Source organism: Ixodes scapularis, unplaced genomic scaffold (assembly GCF_016920785.2).
Source record: "Ixodes scapularis isolate PalLabHiFi unplaced genomic scaffold, ASM1692078v2 PGA_scaffold6__148_contigs__length_123643588, whole genome shotgun sequence".
Taxonomy (NCBI): Eukaryota; Metazoa; Arthropoda; class Arachnida; order Ixodida; family Ixodidae; genus Ixodes; species Ixodes scapularis.
The window spans coordinates 21,995,492-22,012,907 of record NW_024609881.1 but is presented as its reverse complement, the minus strand read 5'-3'; the positions used below and the strand labels follow the sequence as shown (position 1 = coordinate 22,012,907).

Below are 17,416 nucleotides of genomic sequence, written 5' to 3'. Positions count from 1 at the left end.
TTGCGATTTTCTATAAGCCCAGTGGTTCATAAAATCGGTTGTAAAAGATTGTTTGAGAGGCGGTGACCAAGAACACAGTGCCAGTGCGGTTCCGCTCCCAGTCCGAAGCGCTGGGAGCAGAACCGACTGGAGTTAAGCTCTTAGTCGGAGCGCTGGGAGCGGTTCCGCTCCCAGCGCTCTGACTGGCTCTATGCTGCATTTTCGGAGCCACGAAAACGCCGCAGCGATTTGTTTACAAGTGCACTGCTTTGCAGAGGCCGTGCGGGCCGTCTCCTTTTAGCAACGCGAGTAGGTGTGTTGACTTTGTAGCGATCGAGTTCATCGCAGTCGACCGAGGCGGCTATCCAGTCATGAAAAGAGGCAGGCATTTGGGCCCGTTTAAATACACATTTCATCATTGCATGTACAAAATTCTCAAACAACCCCAAACAAGCATTGCCGGAGAGATCACCTGATAATGAAACTAATGGTGGCCAACTCTGTTGTTGGTCACCAAAGCATCTGAAGCCTTTGGTGCGGCCTTTGGCAAGGCACGAGTTCAGGCCTAAGTAATCTTTGTGAGTGAGCCTACTTCCCGTTGTGGCGCTGCTCTTACTAAATTATTGTTGTCACGACATTCCATCGAAGCTTCAGACATCCATGAGGTGGTTTTTTGGTTGTAGTTAAATTCAGTTTAAAATATGTTTTCTTGTGTTATCCTACGAAATATTGGTTTTGTAAAGTCCTACTTTAACCCTCTTTAAGTTTAAGCAGAGATGAGCTCCAGAATTTGGTTTCCGTACCCCTTCAAATGGCTTTTCATCACTGTGCATTCAATTATGGCAGATCAGATCGCAATGCTGAGAAAAGGCTTTGGGGCACAGGTAGAAATAAATGGCTTTTTACAAGTGTGTGTTCAATTATGGTGGGTCAGACTGGAATTCTGAGCAAACGCCTGAGGACAAAACTTACACTTGTATGGTTTTTCACCCGTGCGGGTTCGATTATGGCAGATCAGAATGTAATTCTGAGAAAAGGCTTGGGGGCACTGCTTGCACTTAAATGGCCTGTCACCACTGTGTGGTGACAGGCCATTTAAGCGCAAGCTGCTACCTACGCAGCTTGCACTTAAAAGGCTTTTTACCACTGTGTGTTCGATTATGGACGGTCAGTTGGCAATTTTTAGCAAAGACTTGAGAACACAGCTTGCACTGAAATGACATCTCACCAGCGTGTATTTGATTATGGCGGATCAAATGGTAATTTTCGGAAAAAGTCTGGGGACACAGCTTGCACTTAAAAGGCTTTTTACCACTGTGTGTTCGATTATGGACGGTCAGTTGGCATTTCTTAGCAAAGACTTGAGAGCACAGCTTGCACTTAAATGGCTTTTTATCAGTGTGAATTCGATTATGGCGGATCAGACGGTAATTCTCAAAAAAGGCTTGGGGGCACAGCTTGCACTTAAAAGGCCTTTTACCACTGTGTGTTCGATTATGGACGGTCAGTTGGCGATTCTTAGCAAAGACTCGAGGACACAGCTTGCACTTAAAAACCTTTTCACTGTTGTGCTCTTGAGTGTTGCTGGGCACTTGGGATCTAGAGGCAGGTGACGTGGGAGGATGCTGGTACTCGCATTGTTCATCGCCATGGGCAACCAGGTGGCGCAACATCCAATGCTGATAACTGGTGACATAGGTGCAGGAACAGCATCTAAACGAGATGTTTTCGGTGACTTTCAGTGGACAGCTGGTCTCTCCCAAAAGTGCAGCTCCCTCTCCTGCAAAACCTCATGTGTATTAGGACACACTAGGAAAGCACAACAAAGATAGCCGCATGTTTTAAAAATAAGCAGCCATTATTGTAGTTCTGCTTCAGATGAGTGGTTCAATTTCTTCTTTTCCTTTTTATTTCAATTCAAATAAGCACTGAAATAAAGTTGACTCTATTAACTGTTTTGTTAGTGTGAACCAGATAAACCACCTTTCAAAACTTTTTTCTTTCATAAATGCTGTTAGTGATAGCTTTATATGGGAACTCTATTTGGGGCACCCTCATGTTGCTCTGACTGTATGACGTCTCAATGACATAACAGTGGCATCAGTGTCATGTGACAACATAATTTACCCACAAAACTGAGCTGGAAAATTGACGTCACATGACCACATTAATGGCACGGTATCACCTACATTTAGTGAAAAAACTGATGTCACTTGACCATGTCACATCATGGCATCATGCTCGTGTCACCCAATGATTGGTGATGTGACACCATCACTTGAAACAGATGTCAATTTTCCTCCTAAATTTAGCATCAAAATTTATGGGACATAATATGATGTCATGCAATGTCATGTCACCTCAGGTAATACAATGTCAGTGTCATGTGACACTACAACTTGGCACCGTGATGTCAATTTTTTGGTAGATTTGGGAGAGTTCATATCATGTGACCCCATGACATCACCGTGTCAAGTGCTGGAAAATGAATAAACAATATGTTCTTCACTTTCTGAAATGACTGTTTAATGTTGACTAAACAAATTTAAACGATCACTCTTTTAAATACTGCATTCCATGCATTATGCGACTTCATAGATTTGCGTTCCTGCCAATTGCTCAACCAAGTCGCTGCCAATGACTGAATTAAGCATACACACTTATTTCCAGAATTATGCTTATTACATCATGTTGTGTGAAAGATCTGTTTCAATATATTCGCAGAAATGCTGAAATCTACTTAACAAAAAACCTTACATAGAAAAAAAATTGTTGACAATGATTGGTATCTCCAGAAAACTTACTTTTTGGGCAAAAACTAAACCCAGAACACCCTCTGGTTTAGCCAAAAAATAAACTTGGAGTTAGGTCAAATATTTGTTGCTAATGGGTAAAAATGACAGCAGAACCAGCGCTTCTTCATCTCACCTGCAAAAAGTCACTGGGAACCTGCGTCTGGTGCCATCGCGCGACATCATGAACAAATGGCATGCATTAAATTTTCTGCACGGCACACCTCCTCATATGCCACCATATTCACATGATTTGTAATCCTAAGCAAGTGATGGATCAATGAACATGGCTGAAGCTGATGCCTCTGAATCGAAAGGCGACACACGCCACCTAGTCGGTGAGAATGAATAAATCTGGCTATGCATTCACGCTAGAGGTTCTTGAGTCTCTAATACACAAATAAGTTATTATCACGTGGTGGTTTGCACTACCTACGCAGCATTACCTCATAACGTTTGATGGGCGCGTCGTTTAGCAGTTGGGTTTCGCACACACGTCGTGCCAAACAATTTAACACGTAAATGAAAATAAATGTTGATCCTTTGTTAAACTTATCCCACAAATCAGATAGCTTCTACCTGGTTACCTCCACATTCTAAAAGTCTACTGGCCCTACACTTTCATGCCTTTACTGAATCAGTCTCGCCTTCCACTGTTCCGTCACTTCAGGGTGAAGTCGGTGAAGTTGGGTGAAGCAACCAACTGCAAGACAAGATCACCAATCTGTGGGGCAGAGCTTGGAGGGAGAGGCTTGTTCTGTTATTCTGAACTTGCTTGTAACTTCTTCCTTGTTTCATACCGGCTACGAGGCATCCAAGTTTAGAGGGCCCGGGGAGTCTTATTATGGGCATCTCACGAAACAGTGTTGTGCGAATATTCAAACTTTCCAATAGTAGTTTTAATGCTTGGTCAGAAGTACACTCGATGGGCCTAACTTGGTGCCATATTGCAGACGTATAGACCCTTTTGCTGTTTACAAATATAAACAGTCGCTTGGCGTCCCAAGCGATTTCCGGTTGCTCCGTCTTTGGAAGCCTGTCGAGCTAGCTTATGTCACCAGTGCTAGAAAGCATAAATGCAACACAGACAACTAAGTTGGAGATTTAACGAGGACCCTCGGCTGTATAATTTAATGTCTTGCAGGAGACAAGTTGGTTTACAAGAATATTAGAAAATCTAAACAGATCTCGCGCTGCATTCTTTTGGCAAACACCTGGCGAATTGGTAGTTAAACATTTCATCGACATTTCAAGAAGTGGTGCTACGGTGGGCTTTGTTCATTCTTTATATGAACCAATAATTCTCAGGGACATCAAAGACTGGAGCACCACCTGGTGGCTTTTGCCATGAAAAGGGCCTATACTGTGTACACAGGGTATTTTTGCAAACACAAACCGAATTGCAGATTGCACAAAAAAAAAAAAGGTTTGTGCCAGTGCTTTGTGCCAAAGAACCCATTAAGGGAAATGATTAGTGTTCAGTATATTTAAGGTATTTAATCATTGTTGAGTCTTTAAAACTTTATTATTAATTTTAAAGGCTTGGTTTCAATTACAAACTAGTAAACCTACCCACTTTACAATGATGTAAGGGATGCGCACTGCATTTTACTGCAATAAAAATCAAATCCACCCTTTTCCCCAGATGCGGCACTACCTAGTGGCAGACATTTTTAAGCTGATTGAGACTGGGTTCGAAGGTTTCTTGGGCGGAAAATAAGGGTGCCTGTAGGCTTGATCTGTGCACGTTACTAGGTTTGTTACAGGTGTGTTTTCCAGCATGTCGGCATTCTGTTTAGTTTTTCTGGCTCCGCTGCTTTTCGGTGACAACTGAGGATGGCCGAGGACATCCCATTCTCGTTTCAGCCCGACGGCTGGGTTGAGAAGCCGATGCGGTTTGCGGAACTGTCGCGAGACAAAATGCGGCGATACCTGCAATAGAAGACGGATTCGCTGCGACAGACACACCGAGAATGGGCTTTTAAGGAAGAGGGTTATGTCCGCAGCGCTAAGCAGAACACCTCAGATGGCTCTGGAATATGCCTCGTCTGTATCTGTCTTCTGATGATCAAGGCACCGTACACGGTATTGGCCGGGTTCTCGAGAAGCATGGGGGCCTCATGAGCGGCTTTCTTTGCCTGTCACTTGCTACCTTTGGTGGACGCGGGATCTTTCCATCCCTCTTAGCAATCGAGATTGTAGCTGTTTCCTGTCAGCCAACACAGTCGACACAAAGGCTGGGTGATGTCTGTACAGCGATGGTTTTCCTGTCTAATAAAGTGACAATGTAGCAAGTGTGCAACTTTCTAGCGTGCTTTCCTGAGGTGCAATCATGGTGATTGACCCATGACGAAATGAGCTCCGCATAGCCTAAACGACTCAGTTTTTGCGGGCTCTATATTTTGGAAATATTGAGAATATTTCACGGCCAGAAAACTTTGCAACTAAGGGTGGTTAGGTGTGTATTCTCTACCATAGAGTAATATATTCGCAGTAATATTTAAGTCGAGAAATTCACGAACATTAGGATCTACCGAAAAATAAATGGTTTGTGGTAGATGGGTGTGTTCATTTGCCTCCCAAGCCTTCGTAGGAATGGAGTTAACATAATAATCTAGAGGAAAAGGTCACACGGATTAGGGCAGCCTGGGAACGGCGGGGCAGACACAGACATTGACAATCCGGACGGGCCACTATCACTGGCGACGTCTTAATATGCACAAAGAAGCATCGAAACATCACTTTTAGCGGTCTGTGCCTTGTCCTTACCTAGCTTACTTTGCAGGAAAACACCGGAATCATGCTTTGTATAAAGCTAAGTAAGGTTGATAAAGCTCGAGCAACTTCAAGTCGTCGTGGCAAAACGAATATGTTTAACCTTTCGTCCGTTCTCCTTCACCACTCTTCTGTTGCTCTTTCTCATTCTTGCCTTCAAGACCGCCAATGTCAGCGCCCAGGATTTAACGCATTCTGCTACAGTCTTTTTTCCCCTTTTTGTAGAGCCTGACGAGTCCAACCGCCTTCACCTCACAAACTCACACCACTCTACCATCAAAGATCAAATTTCTAGCGGAGGAAACCGAAAAAACTCGTCTCCTCCCCCGGCCCGTGCCGATTCCGACATCCAACTTCGGCCGGCCAAAGGATGCATTGGCACGCTTCGAGTTCAAGTGGCACAAGAATAGCGCACGGAAGGAGAACTTCAACCCAAAGTCACCCATCCCTACGAAAGGGTGAGGCCGGACAGGCCCTCCGCAGGTCGGTTCTTTTTCGTTTGTCTCTCAGCTCCCTGCCCGTCGAGAGACCGGCAGAAAGCTGAGCATCCCCTTTTTCACGAAATGCGACCGCCCAAGTTTGCAACCCTCAATTATGTCAGTCTCGTGGCCAGAAGAATAAAGCAATGGGTGCTAGAGACTTCCGCAACGGTGGGTTGATGTTGCTTTTCTGCGAGAGACCAAGACTTCCGCAGACGGCCAAGCGGAGGAGATGACGCACTCTTTTGATCATCACTTCGATGTCTTCCTGTCGAGGGCAATTGGGCAGAGCAGGGCAATGGCGATAGTGATCCGCAAGTGGAGAGGCATCGCAAACTGCCCAGAGTGGGAAGAGGACAGGCACGGGTGTGTGCCATGGAAGTGCTGCTTTGTGGACAGCTTCACAAACTTGTATCTGTGTATGCATGTGTACTGTGTTCACCCTTAAGCTGAGACCACAGTGGGTGCTATGTGCCCGCCGGACCAATCAGCCGCCTCCGTCACCTGACCCGGCTCTCCGAGCGCGGGCATGGTCGGGAGCGTGTTGGTGTTGGTCAGCGTACCATATGTCTAGGTACCCCCTCCCCCTCGTTTCACGCCCTAAATTTTACACATGCAGAAATCAAGAGGGTGGTCAGGACATCCGGACCCCCCCCTCTAAATCCGGCCCTGTGCATAGGAGGCACTTTTCAAAGCAACGCGCTCGTGCTCATGTGCCTTTGTCTGCACTGCCGATGTTTGTGTGTAATGTGGCAACATAAATCCCGTGTTTACCTTCGCGCCTCTCTTTGCAGGGGTCTTGCGACTGCACTGCGGACTCGCCGAGAGCTCTTGAGTAGTTGAACACGGAGGGCACGAAGTCGGGGTGGTCCCTGAAGCACGATGGCTGTCCTAGAATTCAGCGCCACGTTATAATCGAGCAAAACTCGCCAGAAGCTTACGAAGTCGCACCTGTGATGAAGTGCGCGCTGCAGATCTGGCAATCCTCGCTCGGCTCCCACAGCGAGCCGCCCGGGTGCACTCTCCTTACAGCAGCTACCCAAGCGGCTCTCTTCTCGGGGCTCAAGACTTTCGACGGAAATCGAAACAGATCCACGGTGACTTTGCGGTAAAGATGATTGGTACTACCACACACGACACACGAAGCTGACATTGTCAGTAGTGTCGTCGCATACTTTCGTCAACGGCGGCTGCATGGCTGATTCGCGACTCGCGAGCTCGGCGGCTCGCGCATCGACCGCTTGGCTTGGCTTGACCTGCAGATGTCCCAACAAGACTCATAGCGAGTTCGTTTCACACGCACTGGTACACCATAGCACTGGCACCGTTCGAGTTCTCTCCCAGAATGCATCGCACTCACAGAGTGTTGCACGGAAAACTGGACTCAAACGAACTCGCCAAATGCACCGAGTGCAGAAGACTGATGCTGCCGCCATCTATGTTGTAGAAAAGGCACCGACTTCAAACCGAAACTAGCGCCTTTCTGTTCGGAGTGATGCGTGGGAATGCGCGAATGCAGTCGCTACCAACGTTTATCTACGAACGTTGGTCGCTGCAACCTGTAGGTTATAGTTGCGATGACTTGCAGCAGCTCGGCTGCCGTAGAGGTAGTTGCAGACGGCGTAAATTTCCGCAACCAGCTGTCTACAAAGCAGCTGGTTATTCTTATAACCGTTTACACTGAAGAAAACTGATGATGCTGTCTGAGCAGAAGCTTGATCCGTTTGAGCATGGCATTATGCGTGAACCACTGAAAGGGTACGGCTTAAAACTAGCCTGTTGGAATATCCAGCAAAACTGGGACTTTCGATTTGGATCCTCATTATAGGTGGATCAGATATCAGCCTTGGTGAGGGCGTCGAGAACGAGAGCTTTCTCGAACAAAATACGACGGGGAAAGTCAGCTGACGTAGGTAAATGTTAAACATATATGATGTTGCCCAATCCTCGGGTAAAGTTACCATCTTTAGCTTTCTCTGATGCTTATTGGGTAGTCAAAGGTTTCTGCTGGGGGAGTTTCGTCGACAAATGTTAAATTTTTCACCCGCACACGGATGGTGATAGACATCTCGGGGGCCGCTGTTACGTTTGTTTTGAGCATTTCTTTACACACTGGTATATTTCAGCGTTTGTACGGCAACAGAGCGATTTAAAACCTGCAAATAAATCACAAGTTGTCAATTGCTTTCTTCGGGAAATAGCAGACGCTCACAATTCAAGCTCGCGTTTGATTTCGTGGCCCGCGGGACCCGATTTTTATCAGAAAATCTACTTTTTTTCCCGTTCGGTTCCGCGACACATCGTAGCAGACGAACCCTCGTCGTCTGCTCCCGCTCCTCGCCGGCCCCGCCGGAGCGAGGCATGACGGGATTGCATTTTGGCGCACTCCCGATTTTCTCGGTGCAGCGAGTGCATGCACGCGTGGGGTGCCAGCGCTGAAATGAACTCGGAGAGTGCAACCACTCGTGGAGTGCCGGCCGAAACGAACCCGTTCCACGCTGCGAGTGGGCACGCGTGGGTACGAGTGCCGTGAAACGAACTCGCTATCAAGCTCGTTGAGATGTCCTGGATGATGGGTGGCACTGGTGACACAAAAAGAAATCTGGGTACCAGTTGGCCACTTAGTTTCGGTTTCAGTTTCAGATTTTCTCATGATGCCGTGACGGGACACGCTGCTTACGTTTTTATTGCTGCGATTTCCTACAAGTTTACAATGCAGTAGGGTTCGCTGAGAGATATCGAAAAAAAAACACTTAGCATTGTTTTTGTGGTTCTCGATGTGCCGGATTTTGGGCAAAGGTAGGCACATGTAGAACGATAGATTCTGCATGGAGGGATTTTTGAAAGTGGTCTATTGTCTTAAAGATCATTTAATGTCATTCATCTCTATGACAACAGAGAGTTTTAGAATAGGCAGTGACTATTTCGACTAGAGGTGTCGCAAACTTTTGTCAAATCGGATTTTTAGGTCGAACTTTCGGCTTTCGGGGTTTGACTGGGTCGAACCAGTTCAACGAACCTTCAAACTTTAAACTAGACTCACCCAGTGGATTCACCCGGTTCGACTTTGTAAACAGTGTGGCGAGACCAATTGATACAAGCATGTCTAGGTTTGGAGAATTTTTTTTATGCAAAGGGTTATTTTATTTTATGAACAGTTGCAATGAAAAGAAACCAATTCTAATCACTGAAGAAGTTAATAACTTATTTTTTAGAGTGCACCTCTTAGGCGCCCGTTTCCGGCTTGAGTGGCGTCGGCGTAACCGCGCAGTGCATTATGGGTAAATTTTCCCGCTAAATTTAGCGGAAAATTTTTCCCACTTAATCTAGCGGGAAAATTTCCCGGCTAAATCTAGTGGAAAAATTTCCCCGCTATATCTAGCGGGAAAGATTTCCCCGCTAAATCTAGCGGGAAAATTTCCCTGCTAAATTTAGCGGAAAAATTCCCTTGCTAAATTTAGCGGACAAATTTCCCCGCTAAATCTAGCTAAAAAACTTCCCTGCTAAACCTAGCGGAAAAATTTTCCCGCTAAATCTAGCAGAAAAATTTTCCCGCTGAATCTAGCGGAAAAATTTCCCCGCTAAATCTAGCAGAAAAATTTTCCTGCTAAACCTAGTGGAAAAATTTCCCCGCTAAATCTAGCAGAAAAATTCCCCCGCTAAATTTAGCAGACAGATTTCCCCGCTAAATCTAGCGGAAAACTTTCCCTGCTAAATTTAGCGGAAAAATTTTCTCCTCTAAAATTAAAGGAAAATTTTCCCCTAAATGGGAGGCGAGCAGAAGAGAAAAGGCATAGCCCCCTCTCCATACCTTCCCCTCTTCCTCCTCCTCCTCAAGAGCTGCGCTCTAATTCGGCGATACAGGGAGTTGTAAACGGCTTTCATTTTTTGTACTCCATTAACTGAAATAACCAATCAGTGCTGCCCTTAATTTATCCCTTAGCCATCACCATCCAATCCGAAGCCAACCGGCCAGCCTGTCGCGCATGCGCATAGCAGTCAAACCCAAATCAAACCTTTGTCAAACTTTTCCAAGAAGTTCAAGAGTCGAGCTTGGTCAAACTCAAACCTCCAACGGTTTGCAACATCCTTAATTTTGACATGCACTAAAAAAAAATCATTTGAATATTATTTTGACGTCTGTGACGCCGGTTCCTGAAGACATAAAATTATTTTCAAAAACATTTTGACGTCCCCCGTCAAAGTATTCTTGTCATTATTTTGACATCTCCAATTTAGGACTTTGGAGCTTCGGAGTCCGGACTGGAAATTCTCTTCATGTAAATGCTGACAAAAGCCAGGCTGTGATATTTCAACTGCACTCAAGAGCATAGATAAAATGAGCTACTCTGAATTATGGTAACAATACAGTACACTGATAAGGTCAAAACTCTCGGTGTATTTTTTTTCCTAAAATATGTCGTAGAAACAACACATAGATCATATTTGTAATAAACTGTCGAAAATTCGCTTTTTTAAACTCGCTTATGGTCCACACATCTTGTTTGGGGATCTACAGGATTAACTAATTTAAACACACTGAGAGTTCAACAAGAAAAAGCTATTCGGGAAGTTGCTAATGTCTCTTGGACAACCCCATCACTGCGCCTCTTCGAAAAGTATTCCCCGACATATCAATTATTTATTCTGAATGTTTAATATTAACATATCAAGCTGCATTAAACAGTAAACTTTCTTAAAAATAGCTGTCCTACGATCCCATATTTTATTTCACCAAACCGGTCATTTTCACCTATGGTGTACTCCTGAATTGCGAAACTAATTTTGGTCACCTACTTTCCGAATTATTAAATAGCATTGTATCAAATGGAATCAATATTACTAGTGTACCCAAAAACAATATATCAAACATTTTACAAATGTGCACATAGTAATTTTTGCTATGGTAAGAGTGTGTAACTATTGTGTGTTATCATATTTTGTTATCTATTACTTCCGACTTTTGTAGTTGTCTGCTTGTTTTGCAGGGGTGCCAAGAGCTCGTCAAGCTCTGTAAAACATAATTTTTCCTTGGCACCCCCATCCCAAAAAATGCAACAAAAACAATTTAAAAAAAAAAAAAAAAAAAAAGAATTGCAGGAGGTCACTTTTGAGTTACTCCAACTATACCGGTTTTCACCTCAAGAAAAAAGAAAGATTTGCGCACTGTTTACGCTGCACATAGTTCTTACAAGATTTGGCTCTTGGGGGAAAAAGTGACGCCTTTGGCATTTGAAACATGTACGTCCTGATAACATATATATAACCTAAGATGTGCACCTCTATATATATATATATTATATAATCTCGATTCTCCATATAGAGGGGGAAATTAGTACTGCTCTGTGACGAGCCACCGTGGGTAGTGCATGTAAACATGGTAGATGCCAAGCCCATCTCGAAAAATGCGAACATAGGCAATCCAGATCGACAGGCCACTCAAGCGAGAAATCACGTCGCCAGAGTTCTACTGTGGGAAAATACGGATGAAAAGCTGGCGACATATACCGACTCAGCTTTCACCACCCTCCACAATGAGCTAGTGGCAATATCCATGGTCACACTACCCCGTATGGCACTGACACTCACAAGACAACTCCCAGTGAAGGGGGAGAACTGGGAGCGATTCAGCTTGCCCTCACCGAATTAATTCAAGAACCTACAATCAGGCCTGCCACCGCCAACAGATGGCGGTGGGGTGCATATTTCGAGAGGCTAGGCAATGAGATGCATAGCAACGGAGGCCGCACTGCATTGGCTGGTTGTAGGGAGCGACGCCGCGACGTAATACCTAGCAGCCGAAGTTCGCCAGCGACGTCCCCCTTCGCCAGTTTTGGCGCCCCCAGCCCCAGCCCCCCTGTTCACGCCGCTTCGCAGCGAGAGTCTGAAGATGGCTCATTACAAAACATTGACCCACCTTGGGCCATCCACACACACCAGCGGCAGCACAGGTATGCCCCAGCCTTGTCGTCCCCTATCACACCTCGGTTGCAAGGTGTTTCATCGCGCTCTATTCACACTTTTTTTGGTCGACGACAAACTCTGTGGCGCCATCTATCCAGAGCCCTGGCACACTTCAGGTCCGCAAATATTTCTGCCCATTTTTTTTTTCATTTTGCATTTTACTTTTACTTGCACCAGTGTTGCTTATATTGACAAAGTTTACTAGGATGGAAGCTGCCGAGTTTTCAGACCAGTAAGTAGTTTAAGGACCTTGATACTAAACTCTTAGCATTGATCTAAAGCTTCAAATGTATGCACATGCCTACATTGACGATCTGTCCGTGCAAAGATGTTCAAGCTTATTGATGGAGTGAAAATAACTCGTGGCCCAATGTTGGGCAGATTCCTCACATTTTGGGCAAGTGCAGCTACGTGTAGAGTAAGCGTATTGCTTCAGCACAGCTCGGTCACATCGCAGGATGTTTGAAAAGTAACAGAATGGTGCGAGCAACTGCAGCGAGACATTTGTGAGGTGCAGCTGTACCTACAACTTAATTACATTTAAACTCAAGTCACAAACACTTGTGTCACTAACTTGCATTTTTGACCGAACCGGGTTGTTTGCTATAGACCCTTGCATGCCACAACTTCCAATGAAAAAAAGATATCACTAGTGCTTCCCATCGGCTTTAACCTTGCACAATGAAGGCCATGCCTACTTAATGCTGTTTAGGTTTCCCCCTACAACAATTAACGCATTTTGTGCGTGTATGACACCACAAAATATATAATGTTAAACACATACAGTTGAACCTCGATTTAACGAAGTCACCGGAACCCGCTAATTATTTCGTTAAACCGGGAACTTTGTTTCGAGGTCGGAGATATGCACCACATGTCCCAGCAGGCCACACACATTATGCGATTCAATAGCTCTTTATTGGGGCAACACAATAAACAAAAATACAATATGAGTATACATAAATACACAGTGGTGGCGAAAATGCTGTTCGCGTTGTCTGTCTGCTGTACAAAAGGAGGGGGGAGCACCGGAGGGTCAACACGACGAAAACAGCCAAGCGGCAGCGAGGAACGTTGCGCCGCAGCGCCCTGGGGATGCCGCCGCTCTGGAATGAGCAGGCCGGCCCGGCGTCGGGCCGAGCTATGCCGTGCCGACTTGCTGGGCAACCAAGTTGGCACACTCCAGTGCCCCCTTGCCCAGCATGAAGTTTTCGTGGAGTCCCTCCACCACGTGGATGTGAACCTTGCCTTCGCAGCACTGCGAGAAAAATGAAGGACGTTCAGCCAATGCTGGGAAACAATCGGCCTCTGGAAACAATGTGTCGACAACCCTAGGTTAGGAGAGTGTGTCTTCGGACAAGTTCTACGAAGATGGCCCAGACTCGTTTCCTCGCAGTATTCCAACATATTACTGCTTCCAATACAGCCACAAACCCTCAGCTGACAGTGCGGTGGAAGCTGCATGCTGGTTGGTCCAGCCGTAGCTTATCTTTCACCACGTGATACCCACGCACACAGAGTGGGGCCGGGTGACGAAAGAGGAGAGGAAAGGGAAATTGCGCCACACCTACGCCGAGATGGGTTTAAAGCAAAAACATTAATACATTGTTATCGGTCGTGCCTAATGTTTTGTTAAAGGCAAAGAAAAGTGCAAGTCACGGGACATTCGCTGCACTTGACTAGTTTAGCCGACGAAAGAACCACGCACAAGTAGACGACGAGTGCCACAATGTCGTGCTTCGATGCTGCAAATCAAGCGGCCAGAGCATAAATCGCTTTGGCCGGTTCATCGTCGACGTCATCCAAATTCGCGGACGATGTCGGCAATGTCGAGAACTAAAACTTCCGAGAAAACTTTGCAAAATGCTAGGATTGTGGCTACCGTGATAAGACAGAACCAGGGTCGTGTACTCCTGACCAGATCACTCGATTATTGCTTCTGCTACATGCCCTCGTGCCGTGACACTTGGCACTTCTGCCACCCTGTCTACCGTCGTCTCGGCAGCGTGCACGTGTCATGTTTCACCGCTTTGCACCGGAGTGCTGGGAGCAGCGGCTGACCTGGAAAGCGCCTGGCTGGGCGCGATGGGGACGCAAATTATGCTCAGGGTTATTACAGGTCCACCTTATTCGTCTTTTGTAAATTAATCCAGATTTAAAAAAACACTGTTGAGAGTAGGGTTTTAGAACATTAGTGGATGATTGTTTTTGCAGTTTATGATATTAGAGTTGTGTTTAGTAGGTTCCTTAAACTTAGAGGACACATTTTTATTGATGGATGAGTTAGCAGATATGCTGGTTTTTGCTGGAATTTTATGGAAATTATATTTACAGATTAAATAAAACAGTAAAATAGATCCCTGTATCTATTCTTAGTCTGTGATCATTTCACCGACATGCTCAACTTTCCGACAATTATAACCAGATAGCGATGTTTCTAAGTTAAGCTGAATGTGGCATAAATTGAGGACTTTGGAACAGTGGTAGAGCTAGCTCTAAACACGAGCATGTACAACCCACATACTTTATGCATACGATAGCTCAACAGATTCTGTGCCCCAGTCTTTGCCAGCATGATCGAGCTAGTGCAAAATAGTTTTTCGATATCATCTCCAAATTTTTGGTGGGCACTCACTCAGTCCTTAATGCCGTTGCCTCGGACCTTCCACTTAAAGGCCGGTTCACACACTCGCAACTGCTTACGACCACCTGCATTATGACCTCTCGCAATATCCCGCACCAGAAAATACACTGGCACGCTGGCGCCATCTACGAGGCAACCCTGGAATTGTATTTTATGAGATCGAAGTTTTTGCAGTATTTACGAAATCAAACATACCAAGAGAAATGTTTTTTTTTTATAAAATTGTCAAGTTTTTCAAGCCAATAGTGAAAGAATGACAGTGCGAAAAAAACCCGGAAAATAAACATAAATCGAGAGTGATCCACGGCTATTGGCAGAAGTCTCTCACGCAATCGTAATGGATCGCAAAGGGCCGCAACGTGCCGGGTTGCAAGCAGTCACAAGCGTATGGACGAGCCTCGACGCTGCGGTCCAACTGCTTATGTACAAAAGACAGTCTGCAGATAGAGCCTTCTTCCTTCTAGGACGATGCACCCAAGATACACTTGAGGCGTGTCCGCAGGTAATTCTCTCATCGCATCTGCAGTGAACATGCGTCTTTTGTGCCATGTACGAGCAACGTGGCTGCGGCTTAAAAGCCGACCTACAGAACAATTTCTGCCGAGAACAAAACCAGTTCCCTTCTCTCCCTCCTCTCTCGCAAACTTCTCTCCCCACAGGAGCGGGTGTCCAAACTACTCCCTGCGGAAAGGAGGGTCTTCCTCCTCCTCGAACTAAAGAGGAATTGAGTTTTCTCCCTTTCTGGCCGCTCGTCGGCCAGAAAGGCCGACGAGCGGCCAGAAAGCCTCGGTGAATGCCTCGGTGAACGCCTCGGTGACGCGCCTTAAAGGCCGCTCGTCGTCCTTTAAGGCGAGTCTGCGCGGACCCCAAAGTCGGGCAGGACCCGGTGCCAACCGCCACGCACCTCGGAGAGGCCGTAGTCGGGGGGCAGCTGCATGGCCATCTTGCGGGGTCTGGAAGCCTTGACCAGGGTCACGTCCCCCCGGAACTTGGCCGTGGGGGTGTATTCGCTGCCGCACTTGAGGAAGTCGTAGAAGGCGCTCGTGGCCAGGGCCACGTCCTCCCGGCTGGGGTGCACGTCGGGGATGCCCGCCAGCAGCAGGTCCGTGGCTGCCTCCTGCTTCGCTTCCCACGTCGGGTACTGCACCATCTGCCGCTTCACCTGCGACCGCACACAGAGAACATTGCACAAACCGCACCTCTCCGCGAGATCTCTCGCTACAGTGCCTGGAACGTGTCTTTGAGTGGTGCGCGTTCGCCCCATCCGACAATGTGGTGTGTGTCTCGATTTCCGCTCGACAACCTCGTGAAAGTGTCCCCGCTGTCGCCGGCCACGATCTGGCAGAGTCACGGCAGCGGAGCTGGAGGCAGACGCCCGTTCCACCGCGAGTTGCTCCAGCTTGAAAGTCCGTGGAAGCTTCGGCAGCCGGGAGTTGCAACGACGCGACAACGCCCACGCTCGCGGTTTCGTGCCTTGGCGGGACTGCTACGTCCAACTACCAGGATCGCGACATCCGACAGCGCGACAGTCCAGCTTTTGCTAAGCCACTTGCTGCCACTTGGGGACTACTTTTGGTGCATGGGCAGAATAGGACGCTAAACGCACAAGTCCCAGACGCATTCCAGGCTCCATATTTTTGCCGACTCGTGTTCCGAACGAACTCCGATTATGAAAGACGGAACAAGAACTGACTCGTAGGGTCTCACAAAAGTTCACTCTGGAGGCTCCCACCCTTTCTGCCTTCCATCGATAAAGGTAAAGTTTGGTAGGGGATTTTCTTTGCGAAATTTCAAGGTAGAGCTCTCTTTCCGCAACAAATAAGTTTGACGCCCTTGCCACGGTTAACAGCAGAAGCAGACCACCATAGATGCTGCCTCCACATTGACAGCCCCTCTCCCCCAAGTGCCACAGTTGTGGAGTTTATTGTTATGGTAACCAGTCGGAGAATGTTCCAGGCACTCTAGTTTAAGTAAGGTTTACGGTTACGGCTAGGGTAGGATAATGTGGGTCAAGCTTTGCCCTCCAAGAGCTCGCAAGAAGCACCCACCTGGAGGAAGTCAATGTCGAGGTACTGCATGAGGAAGGCGCAGAAGAGGGAGGCCTCCTCCTCGTTGGCGTCGGTGAAGCGGCTGCGGTGGTGCACCGTGTGCACACCGATGTACTGGGGCGCCCCGTCGAGGAGCACCAGGCTGCCCACGGGGGCCCCCGCCCCCTGTAGCTGCACCGCCAGCTCAAAGGCCACTGTGGCCCCAAACGAGTAGCCCACAATGTGGTACGGCCCCTGGGGCTGCACCTCCACTAGCCGCTGCACAAAGGGAGAGGGACACGTCAGACCACGGAGGCGGGACTACGGTACACTCGTTATTTCAAACTCCAGGGAGCCAAGAATTCTGTTTGAATTATCGGAAGTTTGAATTACCAGAAATTCATCTAAATGTGACGCCAGATAAAATTATGATTCGCCACATAAATGGCTGCACATACGAAGCAGATATTTAAAGATTTCCTCTACATAGGCCTACTGATCATAAGCGGGTGTGCATGCCTTAAACATTGGTGAAACATACGACACAACTTATCCCACAAAAATGTTTATCGTGGACTGTTTACACAGCACGCGACACTTTAAAGAAAATTATGTTTGTTCATTGGGTCAAGAGGTTGTGTAATATGACCTATTAACTGAAAGTACAAAAATCGTTGCGTTGCCTTTTTAAAGGAGCTGTTTAATATGATTTTAGCATTGAAAGAATTGTGACTTTCCTCATTTCACCTTATTGTT

At 46.7% G+C, this 17,416-nt stretch overlaps 2 protein-coding genes across 2 annotated transcripts in view; both read right to left on the bottom strand.

Moving 5' to 3' along the window:
* Window positions 1-899: 899 nt before the first annotated feature.
* LOC120849073 (zinc finger protein 571-like) lies at window positions 900-7,178 on the bottom strand. The gene is made up of 3 exons (XM_042294709.1): window positions 6,977-7,178; window positions 6,800-6,916; window positions 900-1,759 (listed from the first exon to the last, which is right to left on the bottom strand). Exons 1-3 carry the CDS (start codon window positions 7,176-7,178, stop codon window positions 1,089-1,091), a joined length of 990 nt encoding a protein of 329 aa, XP_042150643.1. The 3' UTR covers window positions 900-1,088.
* A 5,710-nt stretch (window positions 7,179-12,888) lies between these two features.
* LOC8033311 (fatty acid synthase) overlaps window positions 12,889-17,416 on the bottom strand; it is an 80,430-nt gene continuing 75,902 nt past the window's right edge. The window contains exons 28-30 of the mRNA XM_040221177.3: window positions 16,682-16,939; window positions 15,538-15,795; window positions 12,889-13,247 (exon numbers count right to left, since the gene is read on the bottom strand). Of these exons, the coding sequence (XP_040077111.1) occupies window positions 13,131-13,247; window positions 15,538-15,795; window positions 16,682-16,939 (633 nt within the window). The 3' untranslated portion in view covers window positions 12,889-13,130. The remainder of the gene's footprint in view (window positions 13,248-15,537; window positions 15,796-16,681; window positions 16,940-17,416) is intronic.

What these genes read in the sequence shown, in the direction of transcription:
- LOC120849073 (XM_042294709.1), bottom strand. Translation starts at nt 7,178, where the DNA reads ATGTCAGCTTCGTGTGTCGTGTGTGGTAGTACCAATCATCTTTACCGC. An exon ending in CAGCGCGCACTTCATCACAG is followed by an intron (nt 6,917 to 6,976) that starts GTGCGACTTCGT and finishes GCTGAATTCTAG; the next exon opens with GACAGCCATCGTGCTTCAGG. An exon ending in CTGCAAAGAGAGGCGCGAAG is followed by an intron (nt 1,760 to 6,799) that starts GTAAACACGGGA and finishes GAGGTTTTGCAG; the next exon opens with GAGAGGGAGCTGCACTTTTG.